Source organism: Mobula birostris, chromosome 5 (assembly GCF_030028105.1).
Source record: "Mobula birostris isolate sMobBir1 chromosome 5, sMobBir1.hap1, whole genome shotgun sequence".
Classification (NCBI taxonomy): domain Eukaryota; kingdom Metazoa; phylum Chordata; class Chondrichthyes; order Myliobatiformes; family Myliobatidae; genus Mobula; species Mobula birostris.
Genome location: NC_092374.1, coordinates 99,668,341 through 99,687,718, shown reverse-complemented (window position 1 = coordinate 99,687,718; position 19,378 = coordinate 99,668,341). Strand labels below are relative to the sequence as shown.

General features: G+C 43.7%; 1 protein-coding gene across 1 annotated transcript in view; it reads right to left on the bottom strand.

Moving 5' to 3' along the window:
* Positions 1-19,378, bottom strand: part of dnah2 (dynein, axonemal, heavy chain 2) — a 609,335-nt gene that overhangs the window by 381,535 nt on the left and 208,422 nt on the right. The window contains exons 10-12 of the mRNA XM_072258532.1: positions 15,589-15,676; positions 13,378-13,583; positions 11,161-11,290 (exon numbers count right to left, since the gene is read on the bottom strand). Of these exons, the coding sequence (XP_072114633.1) occupies positions 11,161-11,290; positions 13,378-13,583; positions 15,589-15,676 (424 nt within the window). The remainder of the gene's footprint in view (positions 1-11,160; positions 11,291-13,377; positions 13,584-15,588; positions 15,677-19,378) is intronic.

The following is a 19,378-nucleotide window of genomic DNA, read 5'->3' as shown; positions in this document are numbered from 1 at the left end:
TTCTATTTTTGTTAGTCTCCAGCAAAGTTGCTGCCTGAAACCCCTGTTCATTACTACGCGAGTACTGTCACTGAGATGAAATAATGATTCACTTATCACGTCTCAACACCTGCCTTGCAACCTCTCACAACCACATACTCCTAATTTTAACCTTGGGTGCACTTCACTGATATTTCACTTCTGTGTGGGAAACGAAAGATATCTATGGAAACGTGGGCCATTCAGCCCTTCAGTTGCTGCTTGCACAAATAGTTCATGGCTGATACTCTATTCTTCCTGTCTGATCATACATTCCCTGATATTGATTGACATCTCCTTAGCGCAAGGGGTTTAGATGGGGTGGAGTTTGTTAGGTGCGTTCAGGAAGGTTTCCTGATGCAATATGTAGATAAGCCAACTACAGGAGAGCTGTACTTGATCTGGTATTGGGTAATTAACCTGGTCTCTAGGTGGGAGGTAGTGACCACAACTCTATCTCATTCACCATAGTGCTGGAGAGGGATAGGAGCAGATAATTTGGGAAAACATTTAATTGGGGTAGGGGGAAATATGATGCCATCAGGCAGGAACTTGGGAGCATGAATAGGGAGCATATGTTCTCAGGGAAATGAACAGTAGAAATGTGGCATACGTTCAGGGATCATTTGCATGGAGTTCTGCATAGGTATGTTCCAATGAGGCAGGGAAAGGATGGTAGGGTTAAAGAACCATATGTACAAAGGATGTAGAACATCTAGTTAAGAAGAAAAGAAAAGTTTACAAAAGGTTCAAGAAAATAGGTACTGTTAGAGGTCTAGAAAATTACAAGGTTGTTAGGAAGGAGCTTAAGAATGGAATTAGAAAAGTCAGAAAGGGCCATGCTAAGGCCTTGGTGAGCTGGATTAATGAAAATCCCAAGGCATTCTACAAGTATGTAAGAGCAAGAGGATGAGCCATATGAGAATAAGACCAATCAGGTGCAATTGTGGAAACATGTGCATGGAGTCGGAGGAGGTAGCGGAGGTACTTAATAAATACTTTACTTCAGTATTCACCAGTGAAAAAGACATTGGCCATTGTGGGGATGACTTACAGAAAAGTCACCGGACCCGGACGGGATATACCCCAGGCTTCTGTGGGAAGTGAGGGAGGAGATTGCTGAACCTGTGGCGATAATCCTTGCATCATCAATAGGAATGGGAGAAGTACCGGAGGATGGCAGGGTTGCGGATGTTGTTCCCTTGTTCAAGGAAAGGAGTAGAGATAACCCAGGAAGTTATAGACCAGTGGTGGGAAAGTTGCTGGAGAAGATCCTAAGAGGCAGGATTTATGAGCATTTGGAGAGACATAATCTGATGAGGGATAGTCAGCATGGCTTTGTTAAGGGCAGGTCATGCCTTACGAGCTTGATTGAATTCTTTGAGGATGTAACAAAACACATTGATGAAGGTGGATGTTGTGTAGTAAGACATTTGATAAGGTTCTCCATGCAAGGCTCCTTCAGAGAGTAAGGAAGCATGGGATCCAAGGAGACCTTGCTTCGTGGATCCAGAATTGGCTTGCCCAGAGAGAGCAAAAGGTGGTTGCAGATGGTTCATATTCTGCATGGAGGTTGGAGCAATGGAGGATGAGACGTGACTTGACAGAGGTACATAAAATGATGAAGGGCATTGATCGTGTGGATAGTCAGAGACTTTTTCCCAGGGCTGAAATAGCTAACACGAGGGGGCATAGTTTTAAGGTGCTTGGAAATAGGTACCAAAGATATGTCAGGGGTAAGTTTTTCACAGAGAGTGGTGGCTGTGTGGAATGCACTGCCAGCGGTGGTGGTGGAAGCGGATACAATAGGGTCTTTTAAGAGCCTCTTAGATAGGTACATGGAGCTTAGAAAAATAGAGGGCTATGCGCTAGGGAAATTCTAGGCAGTTTCTAGAGTAGGTTACATGGTCGGCACAACATTGTGGGCCGAAGGGCCTGTAATGTGCCATAGATTGCTGTGTTCTATGTTCTAGTCCATTTGCACGTAGTAATCAATTGTGGCAACTCAGTAATCAATTAGCTTGTAGTATGTAGCACCATATTTAACATATAGTAACAATTTGCATGTAACAATCAATACACTACTCCCTTTTCTGTCTGATCACATGTGCTCTGATTCTATTAGTATGTAGTAATAAATTGATCATTCTCTTGGATTACTGTGCTCAGAGATCCAGAACTCTGAGTGAAGGAATTGCTCTTTTTCCAACTAAATAGCTAATCTCTTATCCTAAGACTTTATCTGTTCTTTGAGATCCTCCAGCAGAGGAAACTTGTGCATCTTAGCTGTCAATCCCTCTAAGAATCAGATTCAGATTTATTTATTATACATACAGTACTATGCAAAAGCCTTAGGTACATAACTATAGCTAGAGTGCCTCAGACTCTGGCACAGTACCATAGCAATTTTATGTATTATGCTGTAAAAAGAAGACAACCTTGAGTGATGATAAACCTGATTCTGATATGGGTCTTTATTGTGGACTGAGAGTGGGAAGGAGGGAGGGAGAAGGGAATTAAAGTAGGGAAAAGAGGAAAGGAGAGGAGAGGGAGTGGGAAGCATTAGAGAGACATTCTGTAATGATTGATAAACCAATTACTTGGAATCAAATGACCTTGTTTGGTGTTTCTGAGGGAGGGTGTGTGTGTGTGTGTGTGTGTGTGTGTGTGTGTGTGTGTGTGTGTGTGTGTGTGTTCGTGTGTGTGTGTGTGTGTATACGTGTGTACGCACAAGCGCCATTCCCCATCTCTGGCATTCCTCTCTGCCAGCTGCCCCACACCCCTCCCCTGCAGCTCCACCCTCGCCATTCCCAACATCCTTTGCTGCTGTCAGATTTACAGACTCCACATTGACAAACACAGCACTGTGCACCGGTCTCAGCCACCCTAGCTATTTAGATGAATTTTGCACAGTACGGCACTTCAAAACATACAGTGAAATGTGCCATTTGCATTAACAACCAACACAAACCAAGGATGTTCTGGGGGTAGCCACACATTCCAGTACCAACATAGCTTGTCCACAGCGTTTGACAGTACAACACAAACAGCAGCAACAGATCAAAACAACAACAGCTAAAGAAGCCCCTTTCCCATACCCCCACACAAAGATGTACAAACTGTTGCTTGAATGTTGTTTTTCTTTCTTCTTCAACACAGATTCAACAAGAGACAGATCAAATGAAAGTATTATTGTAACAGAATTACATTAAAAAATGTGTCCAAGACTGGCATCCATCACCAATCAAATTAAGGTGCCCGTATAAACCAGTTTAATGAGAAATTAGATACTGCCCCTGTATAAAATCAGCTCTTTCTTTGCAACACACACAAAATGCTGGAGGAACTGAGCAGGCCAGGCAGCATCTATAGAAAAAAGCACAGTCAATGTTTTGGGGTGAAACCCTTCGGCAGTGTTTCAGCCCGAAACGTCGACTGTTCTTTTTTCCATTGTTGCTGCCTGGCCTGCTCAGTTCCTCCAGCATCTTGTGTGTGTTGCTCAGATTTCCTGCATCTGCAGATGTTCTCTTGTCAACTCTTTCATTGCTCATTGTAAAGAGTCGCAGATTTATAGAGGATGTAAATAGGCCCTTTGGCCTGGCTCATTGGTGCCTTCCTGAGTTGATCCGATTTACCCAAGTTTGGCCCATGTTTCCCCAAGCCTTTCCTATCCATTAACTTGCCACCATGGTAGCGTAGTAACTAGTGTGACACTAATTCAGAAGGGGCATCGGATTTCGGGGTTTAATCCCGCATCCTTTGTAAGGCGTCTCTGTACGTCCTCTGTGTGGAATGCATGGGTTTTCTCTATATGCTCCAATTACCTCCTACAGTCCAGAGAGGTACCAGGTAGGCTAATTGGTCATTGTAAATTGTCTCATGACTAGGGTAGGGTTAAATCAGGGTTGTGAACTTGTGGGGACCTCTGGTAAGATGGTGGCGTGTTTGGACACAGTGGCCTCTCAGGGGCCAACCAAACATGTTTTTTCCTTTGTTAAATGTCTCTTTTATGATAGCAAGACATTGATGGACTCCAAGACTTTGAGTGCTGCAGGTCAGTGAGCTGCTCATTGGCAGAGGTGCCGGACTGGATGCAGACCATGTTGCTGCCTGCTACAGGAAGGCATCAGAGTTCACGAGCAAAGATGGCGTGCAGTGTAACCGCGGGTGATTGTCTTAAATGGTTCTCTTGGACATTGATAATGTAAGATGCCGCAGACCTGTTTACATTGTTTGGTGGGACAACAGACGTGGGGAGCTGTGTGGCCTCAGTTGTAGCGAGGAATAGGCCTCAAGCCGCAGGCTTGCCTGCTCCTACAGTCCAGGAGAGGAGATGCCGAAGGTGATGTAGCGTGGCGTCCATGCTAGGTTGGGTCTAGCCTTGCCCATCGGTGCTGCACTCTGTTGTTCGATTGGTGGGATGACAAGCTGGATTGTGTGCGTCTGCGCACTGCCGGGAACTGCACCATGGGTTTGCGGGACATGTCGCTCAGGGACTTGGGCTATATATACGTTTTTTTTGCACAACTGTTTTTTTGCTCGTAATTTTGAATGTGCTATGCATGTTTTGTGCCTTGGCCCAGAGGAACTCTCTTTCGTTTAACTGTATTCATGTATGGCTGAATGATAATTAAACTTGAATTTGATTTGATTTGATTTGTTGGGTGGTATGGCTCAAAGGGCTGGAAGGGACTTTCCACATTGTATCTCTAGGTAAATAAATGTAAAGGTGCCAACCTCTACCACTTCCTATGGTAGCTGGTTTTACATACCACTGCCCTCTGTGTGGAAAAGTCTTTCCTCAGATATGATTTAAAAGTTCCCCTTCTCATATAAGAAATGAGAAAATTATAAGAGGCATAGGTTGAGTGGACAGACAGACATTTTCACAGGGTGGAAATGGCTAATGCAAGGGAGCATAATTTTAAGTTGGCTGGAGCAAAGTACTTCAGGGGTAAGTTTTTAAACAAAGATTAGTGGTGAGTGTGTGGCGTGTAGAGTGCCTGGAGCAGTGGTAGAGGCAGACAAATTAGGTACATTTAAGAAACTCTTAGATAAATACATGGATGATAGAAAAATGGAGGGATAAGTAGGAGGGAAGGGTTAGGTTGAGCTTAGAGTAGGTCAAAAGGCTGGCACAACATCATAGCCCAAAGGATCTGTACTGTGCTGTAATATTCTATGTTCGTCTTAAATATATGGCGTCTAGGATTGGACTCCCCTACCCTGGGAAAATCTCCATGGCCATTCATCTTATCTGTACCACTAATGGTTTTATACAAGGCCAACCGTCAGCCACCGATGCTAAGGGAAAATGGTCTCAGCATATCCAATCTTTCCTTCTAACTCGCTCTCTCCAGTCCCAGTAACAATCTTGTGAAATTTTTTTGTGCCCTTTCCAGATTAATGAGATCCTTCTTATATCTGTGTGATCAGAACTACACACAGTACTGTGATCTCACCAGCATCTTGCATAACTCTATACTTACAACCCAATTCCTGTACTCAGTGCTGTGACCAATAAAGGCGAGTGTACCAAATGCCTACTTAAGCATTTGTCTACCTGTGTCTCAACATTCAGGGGATTATCTACTTATATTTTTGAGTCTTGCTGTTCTACAACATTCTCGAGGGCTCACCATTTACTATACAAATCCTACATTGGTTTAACTTACTAAAATACATCACCTTGCACTCGTCTGAGTCAAACTCTATCTGCCATTCCTTGACTCACTTTCCCAGTTAGTCTTGTTCCTGTTGTACCCTTAGACAACCTTCCTCACTGTACACCACAATACCAAGTTTGGTGTAATCAAAAAGCTTACGTTCTCATCCATATCATTAATATAGATGACAAATAACAATGGACCCAGCACCTATCCCTACTCACAACACAGCATTGGTCAAATACCTCTACTGGTTCCTTCTACCAAGCTGATTTTATATCCAATTGACCAGCTCACCCCAAATCCCATGAGATCTGATCTTGGACCTTGTTAAAGATCTTGCTAAAATCCATGTAGAAGACATTCTTTTGTAATCCAGGTATGTTTCAAAATGTCACCATTCTCTTCCCTGAATTCCAGAGCTTCCATGATCTTTTCCATAGTAAATACAGATGAAAAATATTTGTTTAAGGTATTTTTGGTGAAATCTCCAACATTCTTCGAATGCTGGAGGTCCCGCTCTCCTCCAAAGCAGAGGCAATTTCAGATTGAGTTTCATTTTATTTTATTTATTATGTGTACGTCAAAACATGGAGTGAAATGTGCGATTTGTATTAACAACTATCACAACCTAATGGTGTGCTGGGGGCAGCTCACAAGTCACCACACATTCAGGCACCAACACAGCATGCATGGCAGAACACAGAACACACCAAATCCCACCCACCCACCCATGCACACGCACACACAAAGACACACACCAACACACACGCGCAGTCCTCCAACCCAGGCCTCCAGCATACTTCGTGTTCAAGTTTACTCTTGTCTGACTGTACATATATACAACAAAACAATGAAACCACGGTACACCCACAAAAAATATAACGCACAACAGATAAACCAAAATATTACAATAAGTTAATAAAATATAACTTAATATGCAAGTAGTGTACAGCACAAGTAAACAGTAAAGAGTTTACTGGCCTTGTGACTCGACCTTGGTGGTGAAAGGGTATTCATTAATCTCACAGCCTGAGGGAAGGAGCTGTTATCCAGTTTGACAGTCCTAGTCCTGATACTCCTGTACCTCCTTCCAACGGTAGTGGGTCAAAGAGATTGTGAGATGTGTGTTAAGGATCTCAACAATGCTTCAGGCCCTTTGTCTGCATCATCATCACCATGTGCCACACTCTGCCAGGGCCTCGGCGACCACTTCCTTCCACTGCGGTCTGTCGGCAGTCAAACCTCTGGCATCTCTGGCAGTGAGGCTGGTCCACTTCCTGATGTTGCCAATCCAGGATGTCCTCCGTCTGCCTTGGAAGCGGCTTCCTTCTACTCCGCCTTCAAGCACAGTGCGTTCCAGTGTGTCATCAGTTCTTGAAATGTGTCCAAAATAGCAAGGTTTCCTTTGGGTAACGGTTTCCAGAAGTATTGGTTTCGTACCAATCTTTTCTAGAATGAAATTGTTGGATCTCTTTTCAAGGTATGATACCCTGAGGATCCGTCTGTATGTCCACATCTCAAATGCTGTCAACTTCTTTTCATCAGCTGCTTTTAGGGTCCATGTTTCACAGCCATATAGGGTTACTGGCTTGAGGAGGCGTGTCTTGGTGTCAGTGATCACAGATCTATCTTTCCAGATGTTCCAGAGCTTGGTAGTGCTTGTGCGTGTCATTGCTAGCCTTCGCCTTATTTCCTTGCTGCATTCATTTGTGTCATTTAGTTCTGCACCAAGGTATATAAAGGAGGACACTTGTTCGATCTTGTCGTTTCCCATGTAGATATCAGCTTGAATTGCAGTTTTGCTTATCACCATAACTTTGGTTTTTTTGCCATTTATCAGCAATCCAAATTCAGCAGAGACTTTTGCAACATTATTGAGTAGTGCTTGTAGGTCTTCTTCTGTTGTGGCTAGCAGGGCTGTGTCATCTGCATATCTCAAGTTACTAATGGTTCTTCCTTCCATTTTAATGCCAGTGTTGTCTGGAATTGCCAGTCTTATGATCATCTCAGTGCAGATGTTAAGAAGGTGTGGAGAAAGGATGCAGCCTTGACAGGCTCCTTTCCCATTGCAGAATGATTCAGTCTCCCAAGATGTGGTCCGAAGGCTGGAGGACTGCGTAGCACACAGTGTCTCTAGAAGAGCCACTAGGTGGGGTGCCACGCCCAGTTGAACCATTGTCATCCACAGTTTGGTGTATTGAACCAAATACAGCAAATTTGGGCCTTTGAGTAGTCTATGAAGCAGATGCACGGGGGGGGGGGGGGGGCGGGTAGGTATTGACCTCTCTCATTTTCTCCATTATTAGGTGCAACACTCCCAGTAAATATCACAAATAGAGGGGAGGGAGACCCCAGTGACCCTCTTAGAGGTTTTTACTATCCTCTCCAGGGTCTTGTGGTCCAATGCCTTGCAGCTTTCACACCACACAATGACACAGCCAGAGAGGACACTATTGATGATGCTTTTGTAGAAAGTTGTTAGAATGGGGGCAGAGAGTCTTGCACACTTCAATCTCCTCAGAAAGTGTAGATGCTGCTCTGCCTTCTTGACTAGTAAAGAAGTGTTGTGGGTCAAGGTTAGATCGTCCATTATGTGCACACCAAGAAACTTTGAGCTCTTCACTCTCTCCACAGCAGAGCCATTGATGTGCAATGGAAAGCGGTCGATTTGTGGCTTGCTGAAAACCACAATCATTTCTTTTGCTTCTCCACATTGAGACTCAGGTTGTGACCTCGAACCATTTGACAAGCCTCTCTACCTCCTCTCTGTACACTGACTCATCATTGATGCTGATGAGGCCAACCACTGTAGGATCATCAGTGAACTCGATGATGTGGTTTGAGCCGGATCAGGCAGCGCAGTCGAGCGTCAACGGTGTAAACAACAGTGGGCTGAGCATACAGCCCTGGAGGGCACCGGTGCTCAGTATGACGGAGCTTGAGATGTTGCTGCCAACTCAGACTGACTGGGGTCTTTCCATCTATGCCCAAGATCCTCTTACAGAGAGTTGCGTTGAGTCCCAACAAGGATAGTTTACCCACTAGCCTCTCAGCGGTGATCATGTTAAATGCCAAGCTGAAGTCAATGAATAACACATCCTGGTGTATGAGTAACCATTTTCTAGGTGGGACAGGATAGAGTGGGAGGGCCGAGGCTATGGCATCATCAGTGGACCAACTTGAGCGGTAGGTGAACTAGAAAGGGTCTGGTATAGCTGGAGGGTGGGATTTTATAAGATCCATTAGCAGCCGCTCAAAGCACTTCATGATGTTGAAGTCAGTGTCACTGGGTGGTAATCGTTTAGGCCATTTGCCATTGGTCTCTTGGGTGCTGGAATGATGGTGGTGCCTTGAAACCTGCAGGGCCAGTGGACTGTTACAAAGGGATATTAAAGATGTCCATTGTTAGCTGGGCCACACAGTCCCTCGGCGCCTGACCAGATATATTATCCAGTTCCACAGCTTTCTGTGGGTCTACCCTGGCTAGGAGCCTCCGCACCTTGGCTGTGGCCAGACAGGGTGCCTGTTCCTTAGGGGAGAGCGAACTTTCCTTGATGTCACACCATTCAATGCATCAAATTGTGCATAGAAGGCATTCAGTCTATCAGGAAGGGAGCATCGCTGTCATTGATGTTCAGGATGGACTTGTAATTGGTTATGGTTTGTATACCTTGCCATATGCACCTTATGTCCCTGGCCTGGTGTCACAGAAGTGTCTGTTAACTCTCTGTGCATACTCCTGCTTTGCCTTCCTGATGGCATGGGACCTTAGAGTCATCCTAATCCCCGATCTGAATGTAGCATCTTGATCCCGAAGCAGTGTACAAACCTCTGCAGTCAGCCTTGGTTTCTGGTTTGTCCTGCCAGTGTAGTGTTTAATCACAGTAATGTCCTCAGTGCATTTTCTATGTAGTCAGTCACCAATCACCCATATTCATCATTATTGACTTGATGCTTGTAGGTAGCCACCTCCCTGAATATACTCCAGTCTGTGCTTTTGAAGCAGTCCTGCTGTGCTGAAATGGCGCCTTATGGCTAGGTCTTGATCTCCCAGTAAACTGGCTTAACCAGTTTAAAAACTCTCTCTGCTGTGAGCAGAGAGCCGTTACTACTGAGGTGTTCAGTTACCAGTTCTTATTGACATAGATACACAGACATCCACCACGAGCCCTGCCAGAGGTTGCAGCACTTCTGTCCACCCGAAAAGAGATTAGGCCCTCGAGTTGGATGGCCGAGTCTGGAGTCTGTCAGGACAAGTGTGCAGTAGTCTCTCATCTCCCACTGGTTCTGACGCAGAAACAGGTAATCCAACGTATTTCCTAGCAACTGAACGTCAGCGAGTAGAATCGTTGGGAGCGTGGGCTTGCAGGGATCCACTTTAAATGTCACTTGAGTACCAGCATGCTTACCACAGTTATGCATTTCCAGGGGAGTAGCTGTAGTAGACTGGACACTGACCGAGGACCCACTCCACACGTTAGTCCGTATCTACAAAGAACCTTCATGATTACACTTGCTTTCAAGTTAGTGCTCTTTTATGATCAGCGGTGTTTTTTGATCATAGAAGAGATGAATAAGGCAAGAAATTTAGAAATATGGGTGTCACAATAGTGAAGCAGTTAGCCCAGTGCTATTATGGCTCAGAGTTCAATTCCAACACCATCTGTAAGAAGCTTGTACATCTTTCCTGAGAGCACATAGACTTCCCCACTCCTGTATCCTCCAATAGTCCAAAGACATTCTGGTTAGTAGGTTAAATGGTCTTTGTAAATTGTCCTGTGATTACGTTAGGACCATAGGCGGATTGCTGGGCAGTGTGGCTCATTGGGCCAGAAGGATCTGTCCTGCACTGTATCTCTAAATAAATAAATTCCACTGATGATTGAGGTCACAGTGGTCACTACGACCATGTGCACTGCCATCCACAGAGTCTTCGACTTCTCCAGTGGACTCACAGACTCAGGATTACAGTTTTTGGGCTTCGATTTCTAGACTTTCAATCAGCCTTGGGGCTTCGATCTACAATACCGACCCTAGGACCCACCAAAGACGACGAATGAGGACCCCAAACCCCAGATCTCCACGTGGACTTGCCAAGGAGGGAATCCCGAACACTAGACCTTGAATGCAGGTTTCACAGGTTCAGGGTCACCAACCCTTGTACCTCCTGCCCACGGGAACTCTGATCCCAGAACCCGCCATTGACCTGATGACCTGGGGGGTGCAACCAGTCCTCTCCTCACTGGTCTTCTGGTCCAACATCCAACCATGTCCTTCATCACGTGTCCACCATCACATGTCCACTTTGCTGGCCTTAAATGTGAAGCAGTAGCCTAGGCTTGGACCTGGCCTCTAACTCCCCTTCATCCTTGCCCCTAACTTGACCCCTAACTCCCTTCTCTGGTCCAAAAACCATCGCTACAGAAACAAAGTTTGTTTGTCAGTCCACAGCTAGCCCTAACGTTATACATACCTCTCGATAGGAGAGATGATGGAACACTTCCAGGAGTTCCACGCCATGTTGCACTGTGGTCACAGTTTCAAACGCTGATGAAATCAGGTTCTGCATCATCACTTCCAGGTCCTTGATACCAGAGCGGAACCTGAATGCACACAAACAATCAGTAAATCACCGACCAAGAGATCCTGAAAGTGCTGGATACCTGAAGCAACATACACACAAAATGGTGGAGGAACTCAGCAGGTCAGGCAGCATTTACAGAGGGGAATAAACAGTCGGCATTTCATCAGAACTGGAAAGAAAGAGAACAGAAGGCGGAATAAAAGATGGGGGGAGCACGAGCTGTTGGGTGATGTGTGAGACCAAATGAGTGGGTGAAGGACTGTGGATGAAGTGGGAAGCTGGGTAGTGCTAGATGGAAGAGGTAACAGGCTGAAGATGGAATCTAATAGACAGGACTGTGGACCGTGAAAGAAAGGGAAAAAGGAGGGGCACCAGAGGCCGGTGATGGGTATGTGAGGAGAAATTAAGGGGTGAACTGGGAGCCAGAATGGGGAATAGAAAAAGAGAAAAGGAGGCGGGACAGAGGTTGGATAAATTGATATGCATGCCATCAGTTTGGAGGCTGCCCAGATGGGATATGAGGTGTTGTTCGTCCAAAGGGAATGATGTGAGAAGCTGGGAGAGGAGAAGAACTGAAGAAGGAGAAATCAGACAGGAGCAGACAGTAGACTGTGGGAGAAAGGAAAGGAGGTGAGAAACCAGAGTGAGAAGGATGTGGGAAGAAAGCTGTGAGAAGGACGGAGGGAGAAGAAATGGGTAACAGGGCCACAGGGATGAAAACCAAAGGGGTGGGACAGAACAGAGGGTAGTGATCACCGAGACCAAGGTAGAAACATGACTCTGGCTCAGAACTGAATATACCAATGTGTGCAGCACAGGGGTGACCGAAGGATTGCGCTATGGTCAAGGCTTCCTCAACACTTCCCTGAAGGTGTCAGCAGGGAGAGCAAGGGTCCTGTAACAGCCAGAAAGAAGAACAAGTGTTTGGAGTTTCACCACAGAGGCAGAATAGGAATTTAACCACTAAATTGAGCAAGCCAATCCTGCAAATGCCTCTGGGTTCCTTTTTTCCAGTGATGTCGATTAAGAGTACAAATATCACCACCCTCCCCGAAAAATTAAGAAGAGTTGAACTACTGTCTCAGCAGTACCATGGAATCTTCATGGTTACCTAGAAAGATACTTTGGGGCCACAGTTTCATGTCTCAGCCAGAAGATGTTATCTCTGGCAATATGGCATAATCAATCATGCAGCACACCCTCAATACACCCTCGCACAGTGTGACTCTCGTTCAATATTACCCATCCCACAGCGTGACCCTCCCTCAGCAGCACCCCCCCACTTGCGTGACCCTCCCTCCGTACCGCCCCCCCACTGCGTGACCCTCCCTCTGCACCGCCCCTCCCTCAGTACCACCTCTCCCACAATGTGACCCTCCCTCAGTACCACCCCTCCCACAGTGACCATTCCTCAGTACCACCCCTCCCACAGTGTGACCCTCCCTCAGTACCACCCCTCCCACAGTGTGACCCTCCCTCAGTACTACCCCTCCCACAATGTGACCCTCCCTCAGTACCACCCCTCCCACAGTGTGACCCTCCCTCAGTACCACCCCTCCCACAGTATAACCCTCCCTCAGTACCACCCCTCCCACAGTGTGACCCTCCCTCAGTACCACCCCTCCCACAGTATGACCCTCCCTCAGTACCACCCCTCCCACAGTGTGACCCTCCCTCAGTACCACCCCTCCCACAGTGTGACCCTCCCTCAGTACCACCCCTCCCACAGAGTGACCCTCCCTCAGTACCGCCCCTCCCACAGTGTGACCATTCCTCAGTACCGCCCCTCCCACAGTGTGACCCTACCTCAGTACTACCCCTCCCACAGTATAACCCTCCCTCAGTACCACCCTTCCCACAGTGTGACCCTCCCTCAGTACTACCCCTCCAAAGGTGTAGCATTTTCAGGACATTTTGCCCCCTGCACCTACAATGACTTTGTTCCTCAGCACCTAATGGGACTGTGCATACAGGATAAATGGCAAAGCATTATCAAAGAAAAGATTGGAATCATTGCTGGCACCACGCTCTGCCTGAATGTTGGCAGTACCTTTGAGTCTGGGTAACCTGCTCTCAAAGCAACCCTACTAGTGCAATGGCTCTGACCTGCTGTAGTCATCATGCCAATAGGTGTTCTTAACATCCAAGATCTCAGTCTGTGAGTTTATCAATATTTGCAGGTTCTTGTTGAATGTGGCTTCAATCTCCAGTAGACCCCGTGTTATCTCAGGGCCACGATGTCCTCCAAAACATGGAAGGGGTGTCTGTTTCCCTTCGTCCCAGCGGGCAAAGAGCTCCTGGCAGTCACAGACCTAAGCAGGTGGGGATAGAATACAGTGACATTTTTAAACCAGGCACTGGCCGGTCCAGGTTTCCAATAACTGATTTGCCATTCACCACATCAGCCATTACTGTCTGGTGTTGTGTAGCATTCCCTAACAATATGGGAAAACCACAGCAAACAGTCAGTTCAGCAGAAAAGGTTGCAGTCTGCCATCACAGCACAACTGGGATATGTCTGGAACAAAGAAGTGGGCAGGAAATGCAGACACTACCTTTTCCAAAAGCTCCCTTCTAGGAAGTGCTGTAGGGTTACTAAAACAAAAACTTTATCCCATTTTAAAAGTTTCTTCCCCCAGGCAGTTAATCTGATTAACCATTCTAGTCACCCACCCACTCCCCTCTATTTATTATTCCCATCACTGCACTATAAATACTTTAAACCACTTTTATAATACTGTTTATATATTTATGCACATTGCATTCATATCTGTACTTTAACCTATATCTTTTATTTTTCATGTAATTGTTTATCCTTTATAATTGCTGAATGTTGCTTCTTTTTGTTACATGTTGCACCAACACATCACAGCAAATTCCTAAAACATGTAAATATATATGTATGTGGCAATTAAAGTTGATCCTTGATGCACAACTCTCTTAAAACTCAGGGCTGTCAGTAGGAAAGCTCTGATTGCCTGGACCAAATGTTCCCAGGGACATTAGAATTGCTGGGATAATGCTCGTGAACCTCCTCTGGACCCTCTCCAATGTCAGAGCGTTCTTTCTTAGTTATGGGGCCCAAATCTACTCTAAAATGTCATAGAGGGGGACCTTAACTTTTCCAGTATTAACTGGAATTGGCTTAGTACAAGAAGCTTAGATGGAGTTGAATTCATAAAATAATTCCAAGGTTTACTTAAGCAGTGCCTAGTCCACAAGGGAGGAGACTTCACTTGACCTAGTGAATGAAGATGGCAAGTGAGAGCAGAGTCTGTACGGGAAATCTTTTAAGAACAGTGTCCATAGAGAACAGGGAAGCTTCATAGCAGTTACAATAAAAATAAGGTTGGTCCTTAAGACAGAGTTCCAAACTGGGAAAAGGTGGAATTCCATAGTATTAGACAGGACGTGGTGAGAGTAGACTGCGAACAGCTGTCAGAGGGGAAATCAACATCTGATAAGTGGGAGGCATTTAAAAATGAAATAATAAAAATTCAGAAAGTGTGTCTCAACAGTAGGGAAGATTAAAGGTAAGTTTAATGATGAGCTCCATCTGCCATCAGTACATCGAAACATAAAATAAAAAGTGTCATTTGCATCGGATCAGATCAGCAAAGACTGTGAACCTCTGGAACATTAACTGATACTGCTTGACTGCTGAGAACATCACAGCACAGTACGGGCACTTCAGCCCACAATCTTGTGCTCACCTTTAAACCTACTCTAGGATCAATCTAACCCTTCCCTCCAACATAGCCGTCTATTGTCCTATCATCCATTGTCTGTCTAAGAGTCTATTTAATGTCCCTAACATATCTGCCTCTACCACAACCCCTGGCAGGCCATTCCACATACCTATCACTCTCTTTGAAAAAGTCTCTGGCTATCCACTATGCTATGCCTTTTATCATCTTGTACACCTCTATCAAGTCATCTCTCATTCTCCTTTACTCCAAAGAGAAAAGCCCTGGCTCACTCAACCCCATCTCATTCTTCATAAGACTTCTCTCCAATCCAAGCATCCTGGTAAATCTGCTCAGCATTCTCTCAAAAGCTTCCTCATTCTTTCTTTAATGGGGCAATCAAAACGGAACACAATATGCCAAATGTGGTCTAACCATGATTTCTGGAGCTTCCTTATTACCTTGTGGCTCTTGAACTCAATCCCCCAATTAATGAAGGCCAACACACCAAGGCCTTCTTAACCACCCTTTCAACTTGTGAGCAACTTCCAACATTATCTATTTTGCTTCTGATTCCCAGCATCCGGCATCACTGCTTACTCCAAGTATTAAACCCTTCCTGTAGTCATACCTCCAGTAGATCTCTGCACCGCTGTATGAAGGCATCCACTTGAGCAAAAATACTCGTGTGATCCAGGACCCAGGGGATGTCTGAGAACCTGTAGATTGAGATCACTTAAGTTTAAAAAAAAATAAATAAATCTTTGTCCTCATACTTACAGAGTCATAGTCATAATCATCTACAACATGGAACTAGGCCCTTCAGCCCATCTAGTCCATGCTGAACTGTTGCTCTGCCTAGTGCACACTGACACACACCCACACCATAGCTCTCCATACCTCTCCCATCCATGAACCTATCCAAACTTCTCTTAAATGTTGAAATTACCACTTCCACTGGCAGCTCGTTCCACACTCCCACCACCTTTTGAGTGAAGTTCTCCCTCATGTTCCCCTTAAGTATTTCATCTTTCACCTTTAAACTGTGACTTCTAGTTCTAGTCTTACCCAACCTAAAAGGAAAAAGCTTGCTTGCATTTAACCTATATACAGTATATCTTTCATAAATACGTGCATCTCTATCAAATCACCTCTCCTTCTCCTATATTCCAGGGAATAAAGTCCTAACCTATTTAAACTTTCCCGATAACTCAGGTCCTCAAGTCTCAGCAACATCTCTGTAAATATTCTCTTAGTATTCTTTTAATCTTATTGATATCTTTCCCATAGGTAAGTGACCGGAACTGCTTTCAGGTGGATCCATCATTGATCAAATACGGCACTTCAGCACAGAAACAGGCCCTTTGGCTTATAGAATCTAGACAATACTGTTATCCTATCTAATCCCATCGACCCACACCGAAGCCATGGCCCTGCATACCCCTCCCTTGTATTTACTCCTCATCATTTTGTATACCTCTATCAAATCTCCCTAATTTCCTGCTTTCTTTAGGAATAGATTGCTGTGTGTCTGTGAAGTGGGTGTCAGGATGCTTTGAATGGCACTCCACCATGACACCAAACAAGTTCAAGTTTAATTGTTATTCAATCATACACATAAATGCAACCAACTGAAACAACACTCCTCTGACGCCAAGCTGCAAAACATAGCACCAACAGTTACACGCAGTACAAAACACATCCTCTATCGCACATATAATTACAATAGCAGAAAACATACAGTCACAAAAATTCACTAACTACAATATAGACCAAGTCCCTGAGTGTCATGGCCTGTAGATAGATGGTGCATGGATATTGTCCTCGAGCAACGTTTCTGTAAGACAAGAATGCAGCATTTCGACTCCTCCTACTGGCATTGCATGGAGTAGACACGTTTCTCGAATGGCTCCGTTCTTTTTAAATTACTGAATCCAATCTGCTTCGAAAAACTTACTTTTGGAATATTATGATGTCTCATGCTAAAACTTCCAAAAAAGAAGAGGATCCTTCTGTGACTATGGAAGCTATTCTGGAGTTAATTTGAAAAGCTCAGAGCAAAACATCTGAACAACTTTCGGGTGTATGTTTAAAAGTTACCTCAGAGGTTTAATGAATGGAGATTCTGCTGCAGACTTTGCAAAATACTTTACAGGAACATACTACTCAGATTCAAGAACATGAAGATGCTTTAACCAGACTGGACACTAAGACAAATGAATTGGAAAAGCTTGGAGATAAACAATCGAAAATTGTTAAATCTTTAAGATTCAATTAATTAATTTAATTAAGATTGTTGCTTTGGAGAATAGATCAAGAAGGAACAATATACGAATTTTGGGTCTTCCTGAGTTGGTCGAAGGCAAGCGACCTGCAGAATTTTTTGCAAATCTGTTGGCTCGTTTGTTTTCTGATGTTTTGGATACTCCACCAAGAATAGAGTGGGCACACCGAATCCCAGTGTTTAGAACTGCTTCTCAACAAAAACTTCAACCTGCGATAATTGCTTTTCATGACTTCCAAACTAAGGTTTCTATAATTCGCCAATCTCGTCAGTTTGGTATGATCAACTTTGAAGATTATAAGATAAGGCTGGTCGAAGATTATTCGCCTGAGGTATTAAATGAATGTTTTAAGTATAAAAAGGTTATGGCCGAGTTATACAACAAAGGATAAAAACCTTCACTAAATTACCCCGCTCGCCTCAGGATCATTTTGGAAAATGGATCTCCTAAGTTGTTTCGTTCGATTGAGGAAGTGCATGATTTTCTTCAGGCCAAATCAAGTCCAGAAGACTAATTGTTTATTACTGTATCATATAAATTACACTTCCTTAGCTTGACTGATTCTTTGTTGTTGGATGTTTGCAATCTAATGGTTTAGTACGTCTTTTTTTTTGAGCAATTCTCTCTTCTACTCTCTTATACTCTTATAATTAGTTTCTGTTCTTATCGTATTTTCTTTGCTGAGTTAATTTTTTTCAACATGATGTTTTGAACTCTTTAGCTCTTTGGAATAATATTTTTATCTATCAACTCCAGAAGTTTAAATGTTTATTTCTGCTTCATATAACCTTGTTCCCTCAGCTTGTCTGATTAATTTGTTGCAATTGTGCAGTTTATTTGTTTATTACTTTTCTCTTTGAATAATTCTTTTTCGATATATTTTTATAAATAATTCTTCTTTTTCTTCTCTTTTTTATTTTTTCTGCTTAGTAAATTAATAGAGTTAACTTCAGTAAGTTTTCTTTGTCATTATTTTTTGCAAAACATTGTGTTTTGATTTGTTTTAGTTCATTTGAAGGTTATTTAGTCTAGGTTGGAATTCGTTCCGTACTGATCTTTTCTTCTCTTGGAGCTCTGCCAGTAGGATGTCGGGGGAGGGATTTATCAGTAGATTAGCTTTTGCCCTCGCATGGGTGATTTTTTTCCCTTGGGAGGGGGGTGGATGGGAGTGGGCTGTTTTTTTTTCTTTTTCCTTTTTATCAGCTGTTTGGTTACCCCTGCCTCATCTATTGCTTGGTCAAGTATTTTGAATTTTAAGGTTTGGATTTTTGGTATATTCCAGTGGTTTCTATGTTTAAGCTCTATTTTAAACATAATCAAATGGTATACAATATTAATTTTCTTAGTTTAAATGTGGAAGATTTAAACCACCCTGTGAAACGCAATAAAGTTTTTACCTATGTTAAGAAATTGAATGCCTCAATTATTTTTTTTACAAGAGACACATGTTCACAGATCTAACTGCAGGCGGTTGTTCAAACGTTGGAATGGTCTAGTTTTTCATTCTTCCTTTCAAGCCAAGGCCAGAGGTGCTTCAATTTTGATTGACAATTCAGTTGCTTTTGTGCAACATGATATAATGTCTGACCCCAATGGGCGGTTCGTTATAGTCTAAGGGAAACTAGATAACAAACTGTTTTTTGCTAATCTCTATGCTCCAGATATAGATGATCCCGGTTTTTTTGAACGTTTTTTTTTTCCTTTTTACCAGGCTTAAACTTGTACTCTTTAATCTTGGGAGGGGATTTTAATTGCTGTCTTGACCCTGTTTTAGACCATTCATCTTCGAAACGATTGAATATTAGTAGATCTGCCTCCTACATCCAATCTTTTCTAATGTAATGTGACATTATTGATGTTTGGCATTTTTTACACCCAGCAAGTAGAGAATATTTCTTTTTTCTCATGTTCATCATACCTATTCCAGGATTGATTACATTTTTGTCGATAGTCATTTGATACCCTCTGTTCGATCCTGTGATTATAAAAAAATTGCTGTTTCAGATCATGTCCCCATTTTTTTAGCTTTATATCTTCCGGGTGTTTCTCAATCAAACAGATTTTGGCGTTTTAATCCAATTTTACTATCAGATAAGGCTTTTTTACAATTTTTAGAGAGTTAAATTACTTTTTTCT